At 55.1% G+C, this 17177-nt stretch overlaps 2 protein-coding genes across 7 annotated transcripts in view; both read right to left on the reverse strand.

Annotated features, from left to right (window-relative positions):
• Positions 1–4677: 4677 nt before the first annotated feature.
• Positions 4678–9305, reverse strand: RABIF (RAB interacting factor). Its single transcript, XM_062211611.1, has 2 exons — positions 9132–9305; positions 4678–6588 (listed from the first exon to the last, which is right to left on the reverse strand). The coding sequence occupies exons 1-2, from the start codon at positions 9255–9257 to the stop codon at positions 6343–6345; spliced, it is 372 nt and encodes a 123-aa protein (XP_062067595.1). The 5' UTR covers positions 9258–9305; the 3' UTR covers positions 4678–6342.
• A 2681-nt stretch (positions 9306–11986) lies between these two features.
• Positions 11987–17177, reverse strand: part of KLHL12 (kelch like family member 12) — a 32264-nt gene continuing 27073 nt past the window's right edge. For 4 of the 6 annotated variants that reach the window (XM_062211612.1, XM_062211615.1, XM_062211614.1 and 1 more), the window contains exons 8-12: positions 16268–16463; positions 15679–15837; positions 15272–15370; positions 13616–13802; positions 11987–13426 (exon numbers count right to left, since the gene is read on the reverse strand). In XM_062211612.1, coding sequence (XP_062067596.1) covers positions 13300–13426; positions 13616–13802; positions 15272–15370; positions 15679–15837; positions 16268–16463 — 768 coding nt within the window. In that variant the 3' untranslated portion in view covers positions 11987–13299. The remainder of the gene's footprint in view (positions 13427–13615; positions 13803–15271; positions 15371–15678; positions 15838–16267; positions 16464–17177) is intronic. The other 2 variants (XM_062211616.1, XM_062211617.1) reach the window with 2 other exon arrangements.

The raw sequence follows: 17177 nt of genomic DNA on the forward strand, positions 1-17177 counted from the left end.
TGCCATATCAGATAGTGTTTTTTTTTTTTAAAGATTTATTTATTTGAAAGGCAGAGTTAGAGAGAGAGAGAGAGAGAGAGAGAGAGAGAGAGAGAATCTTCCATCGTCTTTTTCACTCTCCAAGTGGCCACAATAGATGGAGCTAGGCCAATCCAAAGCCAGGAGCCAGGAGCTTCCTCCAGGTCTCCCGAGTGGGTGCTGGGGCCCAAGGACTTGGACCATGTTCTACTGCTTCCCCAGGTGCATCAATAGGGAGCTAGATCTGAAATGGAGCAGCTGGGACTTGAGCTGGCGCCCATCTGGGATGCTGCTACGCCACAGCACTGGCCCCTGGCTACACAGTTTACACGCTATGCACATGGAACATTGTTACTCTGCCTCGGACACACAGGATTCGTCTGTAACACTGTTGCTGTGCTTTGGGTGCAGTTTACACACTCCTCATACCTAACCTTGTTTCCATGGCCAAAGGGAGTCCAAGTTTCAGTGGTCTTCCAGGACATCTGGGGACACTTCTGACACTTGCCTCTAAATTCCAGGAATTTAATTTCCCAAACACCAGGAACTCGTGGTCACAACGGGAAGGTCGGCACTGATGAAGTTAGCAGCTGTGTTCCCTCATCCTCCAAAGACTATGCCCCATCAGGGCCACGCGGGTGTCCCATTTGCGGACCTTGGCATCTGTTCGTTGTCTTTGTCAAACAGTATTGAAACACATGCAAATTCCTATTCTAAGGTTTAACTATTTCTGCTTCAGAAATAATTTTTTTTAAGAAATTTATTATTTATTTGAAAGGCACAGCGGCAGAGAGAGAGAGAGAGTGAGAGAGAGAGAGGTCGGGGGGGGGGGGTCTTCCATCCACTGGTTCACTCCCTAAATGGCTGCAATGAAAGCCAGGAGAAAGGAGCTTCTTCCAGGTCTCCCACACAGATGCAGGGGCCCAAGCACTTGGGCCATCTTCTACTGCTTTCCCAGGCCATTGCAGAGAGCTGGCTGGGAAGTGGAGCAGCTGGGACTTGAACTGGTGCCCATATGGATGCCGGCGCTGCAGGTAGCAGCTTTACCTACTATGCCACAGTGCCAGCCCCTCATTTTAACTTCTAACTCAGTTTTCATCCTTAGGGTCATGGTTTAATTTTTAAATGTGCACAGGTTTAGGAGATACTGGGAGTAAAATGTCACCTGACTTTGAAGAACTGATGTTCGGAAAGAGTGCTTTGCCTAGGACTGTTAGAAAACTTTTATTGTAAAAATGATTCAGAAAAATGCACAGATGTACAGCTCAGTTTATTACATGACCACTACCCAAGGGGGCCGGGGTGTTTGGCCTGGTGGTTAGAGACGCTGGTTAAGGCACCTGCATCCCACATTACAGTCCCTGGGTTTGAGTGCCAGCACTGCTCCTGAGTCTTGCTTCCTGCTAGTGCGGACCCTGGGAGGCAGCAGGCGATGGCTCCGGTCTCTGCCAGCTGCGAGGGAGACCTGGATTGAGCTGTGGGGTCCCTGCTTGCCGTTGCAGGCATTTGCGGGGAGTGAAAAAGGGAGTGGGTGCTCACTCTCTCACTTTCCAAAAAAACTTCTCAATAGCAGGTACTTTAGGCTTTGTGGGGTTCGATAGAATTGAAAATATACAGATGCTTCTATCAGCGTCCTAGCCACAGGCTCCTGAACCTGGTCAAGCAGGTGCTGGCTGACTGGGTCTGGCCCACGGGCAGCAGTTTTCTGCCCCAGAGATCCGTTCCCTCTTACTCTCTCTCAGTAGTGTTGTCCAGGTTTCAGGCTGCCAGCTCAGCTGGCTCCTGGTTCTCTACTGCTCACCTGTGGCTCCTCTGCTGTTACAGCCTTCCACTGAACTCATTTTGGTCATGGGATTTTTCTAAACTCTAAAATTCACTATTTTTTAAAGTTTTTTTTTTTTTTTTTTTTTTTAAAGGATTTATTAGGGGCTGGCACTGTGGCGCAGTGAGTTAACGCCCTGGCCTGAGGCGCCAGCATCCCATATGGGCGCTGGTTCGAGACCAGGATGCTTCTCTTCGATCCAGCTCTCTGCTACAGCCTGGGAAAACAGCAGAAGATGGCCCGAGTCCTTGGGCCCCTGCACCCACATGGGAGACCCAGAAGTTCCTGGCTCCTGGCTTCAGATCGGCACAGCTCCAACCATTGCAGCCATCTGGGGAGTGAACCGGTGGATGGAAGACCTCTCTGTCTCTACCTCTCTCTGTAACTGTCTTTCAAAAATAAAATCTTTAAAAGAAAAAAAAAAAAAGGATTTACTAGAGAATGAATGGCCCACGTGCAGGTTCACTGCCCAGAAAGCCACAACAGCTGGAGCCCAGCCAGCCAGAATCCAGGAACTCGGAACTCCATGTCCGTCTCCCTGTCCGTCTCCCTGGGGGGTGACATGGGCCCAAGTACTCAGGCCACCATCTGCTTTCCCAGCTGTGTTATCAGGGAGCTGGATCAGAAGCAATGTAGCTGGGATGCCAACACTGCAAGTGGCAGCTTAACCTGCTATGCCACAATGCTGGCCTGAGAAGTCACTATTTCTTTATGTCTAGGTATCTGCTGTAATTCCCAAACTTACCTCTCTCCTTGAACAGAGAAAGCAGTTATTCTGAAACCTGTGTTTGAAAACTCTGACATCTCTATTGTGTGTTTTACTAGCTTTTTTTTTTTTTTTAAAGGTTTATTTACTTATTTGAGAGACAGAGGCAGAAAGAGAGGTCTTTCATCTGTTGGTTCACTCCTCAAATGGCCTCAATGGCCAGAGCTGGGCTGATCCAAAGCCAGGAACCAGGAGCTTCCTCTGGGTCTCCCACATGGGTGCAGGGACCCAAGGACTTGGGCCATCCTCTGCTGCTTTCCCAGGCCATTAGCAGGGAGCTGGATCAGAAGTGGAGCAGCCAGGACTCAAACGGGCACCCAGATGGGATGCCGGTGCTGCAGGTGGAGGCTTAATCTAATACACCACAGGGCCGGCCCTGCTAGTTTTCGTATTATCCTGTCTCATAGGTGTGGTTACACTTTTACAAATTTTAAGGGAGGTACTAGATTGTTTTAAATAGATACACCACTGAACACCTGGAGGAGCATAATTTGATACAGGTGTACAGTATGTAACAGCTGGTTACATTTCACGGCATATGGGATATCATATTACCAAAGTGGTCTGCAGCAATAACACAATAGGACAGTATTTTCCTCTAGAATGGGTTTATGCTTCCTTATGCCAAGGGTTTGGGGCAGCTACTGCTCTGGGGTCCCCTTAATCTGACTTCAGTGAGTGAGGTACCGGGAAGCTGAGCTGTAGTTCCCTGTAAGAACCTATTTCCACCTTCTCAGCCACCCTGTCCCTGGGGTGCAAAGGACCAAGGGCTGCAGCCAAGGTCAGGGCTAACCTTTGACCTGACATTCTGCCCACGTGGGAGGCTGCTAAGTCACTCCTGAGCCCCTGAACCGGTTCCCCGGCTGCAAGTGCCCCCAGAAGCACAGGGGGCCCCACGCTGGGCCCACCTCCCAGGGCCTCCATCTCTTCAGGATCCTGGCCTAGGAATCCCTAATATCACATCAGTTTTCTGATGCCTTCCAACAGATCTTTTTATTTTAAAGATTTATTTATTTATTTGAAAGGCAGAGTTACAGAGAAGGGGGGAGAGAGAGATTTTCCATTGCTGGCTCACTTTCCAAGTGGCTGCAACAGCCAAGGCCGAGCCAGGCCGAAGCCAGGAGCCAGGAGCCAGGAGCTTCATCTGGATCTCCCACGCTGGTAGTAAGAACCTAAATGCTTGGGCCATCTTCCACTGCTTTCCCAGGCCATTAGCAGGGAGCTGGATTGAAGTGGTGCAGCCGGGACTAGAACTGGTGCCCAAACGGGATGCCAGTGTTGTCAGCAGTGACTTTACTACCTACTATGCCCCAACACCAGGCACCAGATTTTTTTTTTTTTGACAAGCAGAGTTAGACAGTGAGAGAGACAGAAAGAAAGGTCTTCCCTCTGTTGGTTCACTCCCCAAATGGCTGCTATGGCCGATCTGAAGCCAGGAGCCAGGTGCTTCCTCCTGGTCTCCCACGCAGGTGCAGGGCCCAAGCACTTGGGGCATCCTCCACTGCCTTCCCGGGCCACAGTAGAGAGCTGGACTGGGAGAGGAGCAACCGGGACAGAACCGGTGCCCCAACCAGGACTAGAACCCCGAGTGCAGCCACAACAGGCGGAAGATTAGCCAAGTGAGCCACAGTGCCAGTTTCCCAAACAGATTTTTAACATATTTTGTCCAGCCTTTCTCTCTGTCCTCAGTGGGATGGTCAGTGCCAATTACCCACCCCCCCATTTCTGGGAGCAGCCTCACACACGATGTGCTAATGATATGAGAGACGTCTGCACACCCCTGGCCACCTCTGCTTTTGTGTTAAGCCAAGTCAGTTTTGTAGAGTTGGCCTTGGCTAAAATCAGTTGCTCTCCTTGATAGCAACTGCAGGTTTCCATGCTCAGAGCAGCAAGCCTGAGGGATCCGTGCCCACCGTGGCACAGGGAGCAAACGCACGCACATCGCCGAGGCCTGCACGGGGAAGAGTGAAGAGCTGACACTGTCCTCAGCGCGCTGTCACTGTTCCTAGCCCACAGACCCAGAGCCCAAGGCTCCGCTTTCTTCCCAAAGACGCGCAGGGCGATTCTCCGCTGCTGCAACCCCTTTATTTGCCCTCAAATCCAACCAAAGTGGCAGAAGAGCCACTCGGTGTTTTTGGGTACTGAGACAACATGTTTGGCAATTCTCAAAAAAGGAAATACAAACTGATTAAGTGTATATAAAACTTCATTAGAAAGAAAATAAATGCAAATTAAAATAATGAGTTACCATTTCTTCCCTCTGGGTAAAGTGGCCAAGTATTCTAAGGATAATAAATACCCCATGTTAGTAAGGGGTTCAGAGAAACGAGAGCTCATCGACGCTGCTGGAGGTGGGCACAGGCCCGCCGAGGACCGTGTGCCAGCCAGGGCGCAGCCACCAACAGGGAGCCCTGCAGCTCCACCTCCCACCGCACACACACGCGGGGAGCAGCCCAGGGCGGGGGCAGATCCAGCTACAAGGCCGCACGTGAAATCAACCTGGCGGGTTGTCTACATACATGACAGAGCTCACAGGAACACCAGCAGCGCTGGGGTACACGGCGACTGCCTGCTGACATGGGGAGAGTTCCGCCCTCTGCTATTAAAGGCAAGTTACAGAAGACTACAGCCTGGTTTCCTGTCTGCTTTCAGAAACACTGGACACGTTCCTGTACACGCACACAGAGAAAAGCCCGGGGAAGGACGCGGCCGCCGCGGCGTGGCGGAACTGCAGGCGAAACTGCACACCGGTTCTAAATGTCACCTCAATGAACCGGTGCCACTCCTGTGACTATAAAAGAAAAGCTAAAGCCTACAGTTAAGAAACGCTCGGCTTGTGAGGCGGGGGCACAGGAAGCACCGACTGGGTTTTGCTGCTTGGTTCTGTGCCCCGAGGGGCCGCTCCCTGCAGCTGCTGGAACGGGCATCTCAGCTCACTCCGGCTCCAGGGGAGCGGGCTGGCTGCCCCCTGCCCAGGCTCTGCCTCCCGTGGGGAGCGGAGGCAGCTCCGGGGTGAAGGGAGGAGCCCCATGGCTGCGCCAGCAGGGGCAGGCTGACGGCGAGCGTGGATCCTGGGCCGGCAGTCAGCGGCCCTCAAAGTCTGAGTATGGTGCCCCGTGGGCTCAGTAAATGAGGAGCGCACAAGGGCGGCGCCTCTGCGGATGACACAGCCCACGGCGTTGGCACAGGCCTGCTCCTTTCAAGTCCTCCACCCCACCCCCAACCCCACGCCCAGACACTGAGCCAACTGCAGGGCCGAGCTCTCCTGAGGGTGCCTGCCAGGCTGAGAAGCCCAAGAGCTGAAGGGAAGCAGCCATGTCTGCCTGTCAGAGGCTTCAATGCACAAGTCTGTGAATGCCCTAGAGAGCTGCCCTAGCGACACAGTCAGGCATCCGACAAAGTCACTCTGGGGCCCGTGTGGGCGGGGCTTCCTGAATGAGCAGAGAAAGGTGGAGCTCAGACCACCGGCCCCTGAGCACCTTTTGTCGCGTGGGTTGAAGGCTGCTCTTCGACAGCAAGCAGGCAGCCCAGGGTAAAGCAGAGCCGAGGAGAAAGCAGGGGGCGGGACAGCGTCAGGACGGGCGGGGGAGGGGACAGGAAGCAGGAGGCATGCACCTGAGGCCTGGGGAAGCGGGGACCCCTACCCAGAAGGCGGCAGACGACGCACGGGTCAACCGCCAGTTCTTGTGGGGAGCAGCTTTTATAGCCGGGGTGGGGCTGAGGCCCCGCCCCGCCATCACTCATGGGAAACCCGTTCCAAGGCCACATAGAAGCTGTTCTTGTCATCTAGGCAGTGCCAGCCAATTGGTCCAATTTCACAGTCTGCGCAGACCAGAAACTTGATGTTGCCCACGTCCTTGGTGAAGCCCACGTTCTCAAAGATGAACATGTCCTCGACCAGCCAGTGCTCCTGTAGGAGGTCGCCCTCGGGGCTGCTGCCGTCCGCCAGCGCCGGCTTCTTTCTCATGGAGGGTAGGAAGAGCTGCAGGCAGAGAACGAGGAGAACAGAGCTGGGCTGGCCCCTCGCTGCTGCGCTGCCCCCTAGCGGCCATCTGCAAGGGGGCAGGGAGAGGGGCCCTCTTACTAAGTTACAAACCTGCAGGGTGAGTGGCTCCCGGCTGCCCTCACTGGTTCTGGTGTCCCCCGACCCATTATGCATCAACCACACCACCTTTTCTTCCTCCATCAGCACAAGTCCACTTGGCCTTCAGAAAGAGGTCTTCCATCTGCTGGCTCACTCCCCAAATAGCTGTAACAGCCGGGGCTGAGCCAGGCCAGCACCAGCAGCCAGGAACTCCATCTGGGTCTCCCATGGGGGTGGCAGGGGCCCAAGCACTTGGGCCATCCTCCACTGCTTTCCCAGGTGCATTAGCAGGGAGCTGGATCAGAAGTGGAGCATCCAGGGCTCAAACTGGCACTCTAATGTGGGATGCTGGGGTCACAAGCAGCAGTTAACCCACTCCACTACGGTTACAGTCCCTGCCTCAGCTCTTGGCACGACCAACTCCTGGGTTATCAGAGGGCTTCTCTAACCGAAGCGTTGGGGTAAACTTTTCACACTGCATGTCCGCCCCCTAAAGGGCTTTCCTGCTGTTTAAGCTGCGCAGCCTGGTCCATGGCGGCTCATGTGTACACTGCTGAAACCAGCACCCATCGGGGAGCGCACACAGTGCTCCCCTAACAGGTTCTTCCCGCAGCCCCTGACGTTTAGTACTGTCTGAAATGACCTCAGTGACCCGGCTTCCCCGCCAGGGGTCTCCCTCCACTGGAACCTCAGCTTCCGGAGGCAGGGAGCTTCCCTTCCCGGCTCATTCCCGCATCACCAGGGCTCAGACTAGAACCTGGGTCAGGGCTGGCGCTGTGGCGAAGCAGGTAAAGCCGCCACCCGCAGTGCCGGCATCCCATATGGGCGTCGATTTGAGTCCCAGCTGCTCCGCGTCCGATCCAGCTCTCTGCTATGGACTGGAAAAGCAGCAGAAGATGGCCTTAGTCCTTGGGCCCCTGCACTGCGTGGGAGACCTGGAAGAAGCTCCTGGCTTCAGATCCGCCCAGCTCCAGCCATTGTGGCCTTTTGGGGAGTGAACCAGCAGATGGAAGACCTTTCTCTCTGTCTCTGTAACTCCGTTTTTCAAAGAAGTAAATAAATCCAATAAGTAAATAAATAATAAATAAGAACGAACCTGGGTCTGAACCCATTGGCAGAAATTCAAATATCTGTCGAGAGAACAAGTGCAGGCCCCTAACTTTGATCTAGTTCATCACATTCCTAAGGAATACAGAACACCTCTGTCCGGAATGTGGAGAGTTAGCCCCAGGATCCTGGCCCCGCCCTCCATCTACATCTTCCCAATCATCAGGAGAAAGCCTCTGTCACACACAACAGCTTTGTCCCCACAGGGGCAGGGGACACGCACAGCTGCCCCGGGTGTCATTGCCTCGCTCCTCACCTGGCCGCTGCTGTCCCTGCCCACCCCCCCTTCTGTGCCTCCCAAATGCTAATGGAATCATCTCCAGGGCTCAGTGTGCTAGTCTGGCAATCCGGATGAGGCACAATTTCAAAAATAATTTTCAAACTGGACTGACAGCCTAAGGGGAGTCACTGCTCCTGGGAGGCCGCAGCAGGTGACAACTCAAGGGCTCGGGCCCTGCCTCCCACGTGGGAGACCCGGGTGGAGTTCCAGGCTTCTGGCTGTGGCCCGGCCCAGCCCCGGCATGGCGGCCGTCTGGGGAGTGAACAGGATGGAAGATCTCCATCACCCTGTCTTTCGAATAAACAGATCTCACAAAAGATCATTCTAAGGGACAAGACATGCACATGGCTCACTTAGACTACCCTTTGCACTTTCCTGCGACTATGCTGGTCTTCAATAAAAAAAATCTACCTTAGTTATCTTTTCCCATTTTCCTCCCTTGGGGTGATGGTGGTGGAATGAAAAACAAGTCCGTCTTCGAGACCCACTTCCAGTTCGGCAGCCCGGCACCCCACGGACGCGCCAGGATGCCAGCCCGCACCCCACGGACGCAGGGCCCGCGGGACGCGCTTGCTCCTGGCCGTGGAAGGCGTTCGGCCGCAGCGGCGGCTCCGTCACCTTCTCGGGCAGCTGCGGAGCCGGCAGTCGCCGGTCAGGAAGGGGACCGGGCGGTAAGGTCCGGCGGGTGGCGCTGACGCGGGATGGAACCGCATGGCACCGTCGCGGCTGCAGCGGGGCCCCTGCGGGCCACGCACCAGGGCCAGGCAGGACCGGGGCAGCAGACCCGGGGTCAAGGCTCGGACGGAGGGCTGCGATGGCCACCGCTGGGCAGGGGGCAGCGCACAGGAACGTGCGCTCTGCAGCCAGCGCGCGGCGGCAACCCAGGGGCGGAGCCTCTGCGAGAGGCGGGGCCTCGAGCCTGGGGGCGGGGCCTAAGGGCAGCGCGAGGAGGGGCGCGGTCTCCGGAAGTCGGAGAGCCGGGACTAAGCCGCCGGCGGCTTCGGCCCCTGTGGGAAAGGGTGCGGGCGTCGGCGCCTCTAACGTGCCTCCCTACCTGTCGGCGGGAGAAGAGAGCGGTTCCTGGCTGCAGCACCCGGGAGCCGCAACGCTGGCACAGCACCGCCTTCCGGTTTCGGCCCTCGGCTGACACTAACTCGCTCAGCTGCTCCGCGGGTTCCATTGCCGCTGCCGCCACAGCCTCCTCGGCCACGATTGCGCAGGCGCTGTCTCCGCTCGCTTTTCCGGACTGCGCGGGCGCGGCTGGGTAGAGGCGGGGCGAGGAGCGGACGGCCACGCCCCCTGCGCCGGCGTCCCCTGCGCCGCCCTGGACGCTACTGCGCAGGCGCGCTCATTCACGGTCGGGCCCGAGGGTCGGCTTGGCTTTGTGACAGGGGCCAGCGACAAGTCCTCCCTCCCTGCCCAGCTGATCAGTGGGCTTCCCTTAAGACCTAGAGAAAGCGTTCGGGATGCCCTTCACTCCTGAGTTCTTTGGGTCCAGGAGTGAATGGGGACACTGTCAACAGCAGGTTTTAGCCGCGTTAGCAAACCACTGGAGGGGCGTGTGCCTTTCCGGGACGGGAAGGATGGCGTGGGGTTTGATTGGCGTCTGTGGCGGTCATAGTGGCCGCTGACTGCGCCGCAGAGCTGAAGTGGTCAGGAGCTTGCCGAGTCATCCGCCCTCTTCCGTCCCCAGCGCACGCGGTGAAGGCCCACGGCCCTAGGTGCTGTCACGTCAGGACCCCACGCTTTCTCGTTCCTCCGGGTCAGTCTGCCCGCTCCGGCTTGCACGGCAGCACGCCGGGGGTTTCCTCAAGGGGGCAGAGGAAGCCGACTACGAGGGTCCACGTCTGATGGGTCCGTCACCCCCATGTGCATGTTTCTCCTCCAGCCTCTTCGTTACTCCCATGGCTAGCAGCCCGCTAGGCACGGAGGATAGGGCTGGCACTTTGTACCTGAGGACACAGCCCACGTGAGAGAACCAGCGCGCGAGTAATTCTGTCTGCGGAACTAAGCAGCGCTTTACCTAGGTGCCATCGGGCAGGGTTTAAAAGGCTAGGACCGTCAGGAAAGCGCAGTCTATGCACGAACGAAGGGGAAGTACAGGAGGAGTGAGGACCAGAAAGGTGGAAAGGGCTTAGCTCACCGTGGGGCCAACGTCTTGCTAGTTTGAACTTTATAATGTGGGCAGTGAAGATCCATGGAATTTCGGGCTAAAAGTAACTGTTCATTTTTACTGAAAATTGCACTTTTCTAAAAGAATAAGCATTCGAAAGGGGGGGATAATACAGAGAAAGAAATATGGTTATCTTCCATCTGCTGCTGCACTCCCCAAACGCCCACAACAGCCAGGGCTGGTCCAGAGCAAAGCCAGGGGCCCAGCGCTCCACTCAGGTCTCCTCTGTGCACGGCAGGGCCCCAGGCACTCAGGCCGCCCTCCGCCGCTTTCCCAGGCACAGTAGCAGGGACTTGAATTGGAAACCAGGGCTCAAATTGGTGCTCTAACCTGGGATGCTGGCATGGCAGGTGGCAGTTTAGCTTGCTGTGTCATGATGCCACCTGCCCCAAAAGAATCTTTTTTGAAAAGTTTATTTGAAAGGCAAAGTGACAGTGAATGAGAATATCTTCCGCCCACTGATTCACTCCCCGCTTACCCATGGTGCATATGGCTCCAGAGCCAGGGCTCAGCCAGGGCAAAGGCAGGCGCCTGGGTCTCCGTGCAGGTCTCCCGTGTGCATGGCAGGGACCCAAGTACTGAACATCACCTGCTAGCTCCCAGGGTGCACGTTAGAAGCAGGGGCAGGAATTAACTCCAGGCACCGGTAAGGGGTGTGGGTGGCCAAGCAGGGGCTTAACCCACTGTGCCTGCCCCCCTGCTGCCGTTCAGTACCACGATGGTCCTATCTGCCTGAGGAGGGTAACTGATGACAAAATGGAGGGTAGAGTGGAAGAGGGGAGAAGGGCGGAGGTAAGGCATAGGAGGCTCTCGTGAGTCCAGCCGACAGATACAGGGCTCCAGCAGAGGGAAGGCAGGCATACCAATGGACCGGAACAAATAGAGAGAAAACCACGTGGAACTCAGGAACTGACTGGATGTCTGTACTGTCACAGGGACGACACGAGACAGTGACAGCTTTCCTAGGTTAGGTAACTAAGTGGCTGGTTGCCTGTTATGGAGCTGGGAAAACAGGAGGAAGCACCAAACCAGGGGTGTGCACACACACACGAAGGTGAGCAAGAGGGAGGAGTGGACAGCGGCAGTGAGCTTCCTATGCTGACTTTGCTGTAGAATCCTGCGGCTGCAGTTTATGAACCACCTCTCAGTGTGGCCTGAAACTCGCCGTCAGTCCTCCCATCTCCACCTCACTGCCTCCCCCTCCCCTGCCTGGCCCTGGCCCTCCTCTTGAGATGGAATGAGCCGCACTGTGCAGGCACTGGTTCTCGGGGCAGCTGAGGCCGGCGGCCTCTTCCGGGAAAATCACCGCCTCTGGGGCCCTTCCTCCTTTCCGCCCTGGGAACATCAGTTTTGCGATTCTGTGGGCCTTGTCCCGTACAGCTGCGTGTATCACACGCCATAAATCGAGGCACAGAAAAATGACCAGGCCGATGGGAACCCTGCAGTTCAGGTGGGCGCTAAACGAGCTCAAGATTGCATCTTGTTTACTTCCTTTGGTTTCCCAGTCCACTTCACGTGCGAGAGCAGCCAGTGAATTCGGCACATCCAGATAAATGTGGTGAGAACCTCCTGCCGGGGCAGTGGCTACCTCTTACCCGGGACTAGCAGCAGAGCTGGTGGCAAACACACCAGGTGAACACGCTGAGATGGGACCTGCAGCTGATCCCTACCCCCGGTCCCCCAAAATGCCTGCTGAAGGCACAGCTGATAAGCCACGAACTCTCGTGAAGTCATTTGACACAGTTGCTTTTTAATGTTTTCTTAAAAAAATACAAAGGAAATAAACTCTGTAGGTCAATACAGCTCAGGAAAAGAGGGGGGAAATGGAGCTGCAAAGCGGAGGGCAAGGGCCCCCTGGCTTAGGTTTTCACGTTCCCACACTCACAATACATAAAGCAAGAATTTCACCGCACGACGCAGCGAGCCTTGGAAGGCGGCTCTGAGATGGTGACCACAGAGGTACCGAAACGAAGAAAAGAACTTGTCCTTGTCCCGGGATGAATAAAGTCCACTCTAGGGAGAGGTAAATGTACCCAACACAGCAGTGAAGTCCACTCCCTGGGAGAAGTGTGCCCTTAAAAGAACGGGGCAGTGATCGGCTGCTGGACGACGAGGCGACTGCCCCTCCCCAAATAAATAGTGTGGAAGTGTAAGAGTGTGGCAGGGCCTGACTCCACCCATTCAAGACAAACGCGGCCAGGTGCGGCCAGGTGCGCCCGGCAGGAAGACTGTGAAATCACAGGTACCTCTAGTGGTCCCCGGGTACACCAAACTCCCACATCGATGCCAGCTCCTCTCAGCCCAGCAAGGCGTTCACTCTGCTACTGTTTCCAGTGCTGAGATGCACAACACTACAAAAACCCTGGGCAAGCAAAAAGGTCCTTCTAGGACAATCCGTCCTGCCAGGCTTCCCGGCCCTTCCTCAGCGGTGTCCTGGGCTCACACCCAGTCCACTGAGCTCTGCTGCCTCCCTGTCTCTGACTCGGTTCTCAAACAGCAACCCTGCTGCGCTAAGAGCGTGTCAGATCCCTCTCTCCTGGGGCCCCCAGTTTGGCCAGGGTTCTCTCCTTTGCTTCCCTCCAGGATGGAGCTCCGTTGTCCCTAGCTACCGGTAGGTTACAAAGATACCTGCTTCTGGAGGAAGAAAGCCCGTATCCTTCCCACCACCCAGGCTGGATACGGTCCATGTCTAGGTGGCCACAGGCACCTCAACTCTGCAATATCCGAGGCAAAACATATATATATTCTCCCAAGCACACGGTAAGTTAGAAGCGACAAGAAAGCGCTCCTCAGACCAGAGGGGCAGGTGATCTGGTCTCACAGCCACACACTGTGCGTGGTCTTCCCTTGACTATCCGTCACCCACCTGCTGAGGGTCCACTACCAGCACGAGGGGGAGTGTGTGTCAAATAAGCACAACCATCATGGCACTGGTGCCTGTAGTCACCCTGTTCACACAGTGAGAACCAGACATTCTGGAAAGGATCCTTGACTCTCCGCAACTGTCCCTCGGACCAGTCACTGGCTCTGGCTGGAGCACCAACAGTGGTCACTTCTCTCGGAGGACACACACACCAGCGTCACAGCGCTGGGTTCCCATGGACGTCACGACTTCCCAGCTGTCGATGATGGGGTCATAGCACTCAATGCTGCTCAGCAGGGAATTCCCATCGTATCTAAGGAGGACAAAGGAGAGAAAGAAATGAACTCTCTGTCTCTCCCCACGCAAATGGTTCCTTAAAGGTTGTCACTGGAGCTGTCTCCCCCAGCCCAAACCCTGTCTCCATCCACCAACGACTGATGACCGGGTCCCCCAGACTTGCCCTGGATGGATGACGACTCTGGCCTGCTTTCTAAATCCTCACCCTGCGATTGCATAGAGCCTCCCCCGAAGCACCGTGGCCCCTACATAGCATCGTGGGGTGGTCATACTAGTGACAGTTGTCCAGGAATCCGTACGAATGTTGTACGCTTCGACAGAAGAAAGGTGGGCTGTACCATCAAATCCCCCCACCACATAAATATGGTCATTCAGCAGGGCTACTCCAGCACCTGGGGGAAAAGACGGTATTAGCAAATGAATGGTACGAAGCCTCGGCTCTGAGGTTCAGAAACAAAACGTGGTCACTCATGGCTGGGTGAATTTTAGGGTAGATGAGGGACACGGAGGAGGTTCGGCCAGGCCTAGAATAATCTGGTCCAGCACAGGTTATCCCGTGTGCAAACTCTGCAGCCAGGACCTGAAGTGATGAAACTGCAATGGTCCCCTTCTTCACTCGCATTAAGTCGGACCCCACTCTTCATTCGGAGAAAGGGACAGGAAAAGGAGGCAGTGAGGTGACAGGGGCAAAGGAGCGGTGACAATGGCCGCGGAGCACGTTTTACCCGGAAGTGAACCAAGGATCTGCTCAGTGTTCTGTGCCTCCTGCAGCTCTGCCCTCCACTCCAACAAACTCTCGGCGGGGCGGTGCGGCAGGTTAGGCTGCCACCTGTGAAGCCGGCATCCACTACGAACAACGGTTCACGTCCTGGCTGTCCCCCTTCTGATCCAGCTTCCTACTAATGTGCCTGGGAAAGCAGCAGCAGATGGCCCAAGAACACGGGCCCCTGCCACCCACATGGGAGTCCTGGATGGAGTTCTTAGCTCCCAGCTTTGGTCTGGCCCAGTACTGGCCATTACAGCCATTCGGGGAGTGAACCAGCAGAAGAAAGAGCTCTGTCTGTCTGTCTCTCCCTCTCTCTCTATAACCCTGCTTTTCAAATAAACAAACAAGAAGCTCTCGGTGAAGAGCTACTCTTCTGTTCCTATGCACTAGCGACTGCATTTCTTTTTTTTTTTTTTTAAAGATTTATTTATTTATTTGAAAGAGTTACACAGAGAGAAGGAGAGGCAGAGAGAGAGAGAGAGAGAAAGAGAGAGAGAGAGAGAGAGAGAGAGAGAGAGATCTATCAGCTGGTTCACTCCCCAATTGGCTGCAATGGCTACAGCTGCACCGATCCGAAGCCAGGGGCCAGGAGCTTCTTCCGGGTCTCCCATGCAGGTGCAGGGGCCCAAGGACTTGGGCCATCTTCCACTGCTTTCCCAGGCCATAGCAGAGAGCTGGATAGGAAGTGGAGCAACTGAGCTTGAACTGGCACCCATATGGGATGCTGGCACCACGGCGACGGCTTTACCCGTTACACCACAGCGCTGGCCCCGAGAAGGCAATTCGCACATAGTATTTAACACATGTTACAAACAAAACTGTACTTGGTAGTTCAGGGAAGGAATAAAGGAAAAAAAAAAAAGATGAATAAAACAAGAGGGGTGCTGCCCTCAAGTTTATCATCTAGTTGAAAGTGAGAGTCACTGGTGTCCTGGTCTCCAGAGAGCAGAGACAAGAGGGAGCCGGCGGCTGACTGTTACACGGGGTCAGGTACATGGGGTCAGCGGTGAAACCTGCCTTGCTGCCCCCTGTGCTGGGACCACACCACCACTGCATGCGCACCATCTACCCGTCCTCAGATCTCACTGGTCTTACCAGAACGCTTGGTGGCCATTGGTGTGACATTAGTCCAGTGTCCTGTATGAGGGTCGTATTTCTCAACTGAATTTAAGATATTCAAGCCATCATATCCTCCTGGAAGACAGAGTGGAGACCATTCCGGAAAGAACTGTAAGTGCTGCAGCCTCTCCCAGCCGGCCTTTCTCGAGCGCTTCAGCCGGCTCTTTCACGGTTCCAGCACTCCCACAGTTCTAATACACTGCACACACACAGAGCTGGACTGCCGCTCACAAGCAAAGAGAAGCCCAGCCGAGGGGACGCATTCCGACACAGACCAGGGTTTCACTGCAGGAAGTCTATGAACTTCATTCTGGCCAAAAGGAACTCGCAGCCAGAGGCTGCAGCAGGAGCTCCCTCCCGCTCCTGCACCCCAGGCTGCGTACCTAGACAGTAGATCACTCCGCTGGCCACTACCAGGCCGGCACCCTCCCGGGCTGTCTGCATGTCTCCCAGCATGCTCCACTGGTCAATGTTTGGGTCGTATCGCTCCATACTGGTGTGACGCCTGCTTCCATCAAAGCCCCCGGAGACATAGATCATATCTGCTCAGAATGAACACATCGTAGACTTTGAGAGAGCGACAGATTTCCAAGGACTCTTTCCTCTACAAACTCTCCACAGGTTCTTCAAATGCCTGGGAGCAAAAAGCAAAATGTTTAATTATGTCTTCTGGACAAGGAAGGCAGCATGGTCAAGACATGTAAAAGGAACAGAATATGATGAAATCCTTCAGAGTGTCTGAGGCCAACATGGGAGCCTGTAGGAAGACGCCCACTACCAGTTCCCCAGCCAGCGTACTGGAATTTACCAACTTTGCAGTCAGTGTTGAAATATCCACAAATATTGACAGCTTCTGTAACACTGATATTTCTAGGGCAAAAAGGACCATGTGGCCTTACCAATTTTTCCTCCACGTTTCATGTTCCTAACCCTGATCCGGCACGTACAGCCCTGCGCACCCAACCTACCTACCTCCCAGGGTGGTAGCTCCCGCGAGGCCTCGGCGGACGTTCATAGGAGCCACCGAGTACCAGACCCCGTCCTCGTCCGCCGTGTAGTCCAGACACTCCACCGAACTGAGGCGGGAGCGGCCGTCATAGCCCCCGACCACGTAGATCCGGTCGTGGAGGGACACTGAGGCCACGTAGCGTCTCTTCCGCGTGATGCTCTACGGGTTGGGAGAAGAGGTGCACAGCATTTCCGGCAGGTGAGTCTGGGGCTGCAGCTCTCGGCAGCCGCTGTGCGTATCCACGCACATCTCTGTCACTTCACCTGCCACCACCAGTCTTCCCTGAGGCACTGGTTCCTGTGCACGTGGCCTCCACTGTCCACTGAATGCAAGGCTTGCTGCGCTATGCTTGGAGACGCAGGCCCGCGGCACAGCTGCCTCTTCCCGAGCTGCCTCAAGACTTAATGACTTTGTCTCTTTCCTTTCCAGAGGCCCTGGGCTAACTGACTGGTAAAGTTCTCCCATGTTGCTAATCAAAGGGCCAGAATTCACAGGCCCTAAAGAGTAGGAGGAGGATCGATCAAAAAAGTTCCATGTTTTTTCAGAAATTATCCTGCATTCAACAATATGAACTTATTTCTGAGTTCAATAAACACGAGTTCAATTTAATAATCTTCAACAGTTTCATTTATTTGTTTAATTTATATGAAAGGCTGACAGAGAGACACCTCCCATCTACTGATTCATTCCCCAAATGCCTGCAGTAACTGGGGCTGGGCCAGGCCAAAAGCCAGAAATCAGCAGCCAGGAACTCAACCCAGGCCTCCCATATGGGTGGCAAGGACCCAAGGACTTGAGTCATCAACTGTTTCGTCCCAGGGTGCACTTGGGCAGAATGCTGGAATACAGAGCAGCGCTGAGATGTGAACCAGG

Source organism: Lepus europaeus, chromosome 14 (assembly GCF_033115175.1).
Source record: "Lepus europaeus isolate LE1 chromosome 14, mLepTim1.pri, whole genome shotgun sequence".
NCBI lineage: Eukaryota > Metazoa > Chordata > Mammalia > Lagomorpha > Leporidae > Lepus > Lepus europaeus.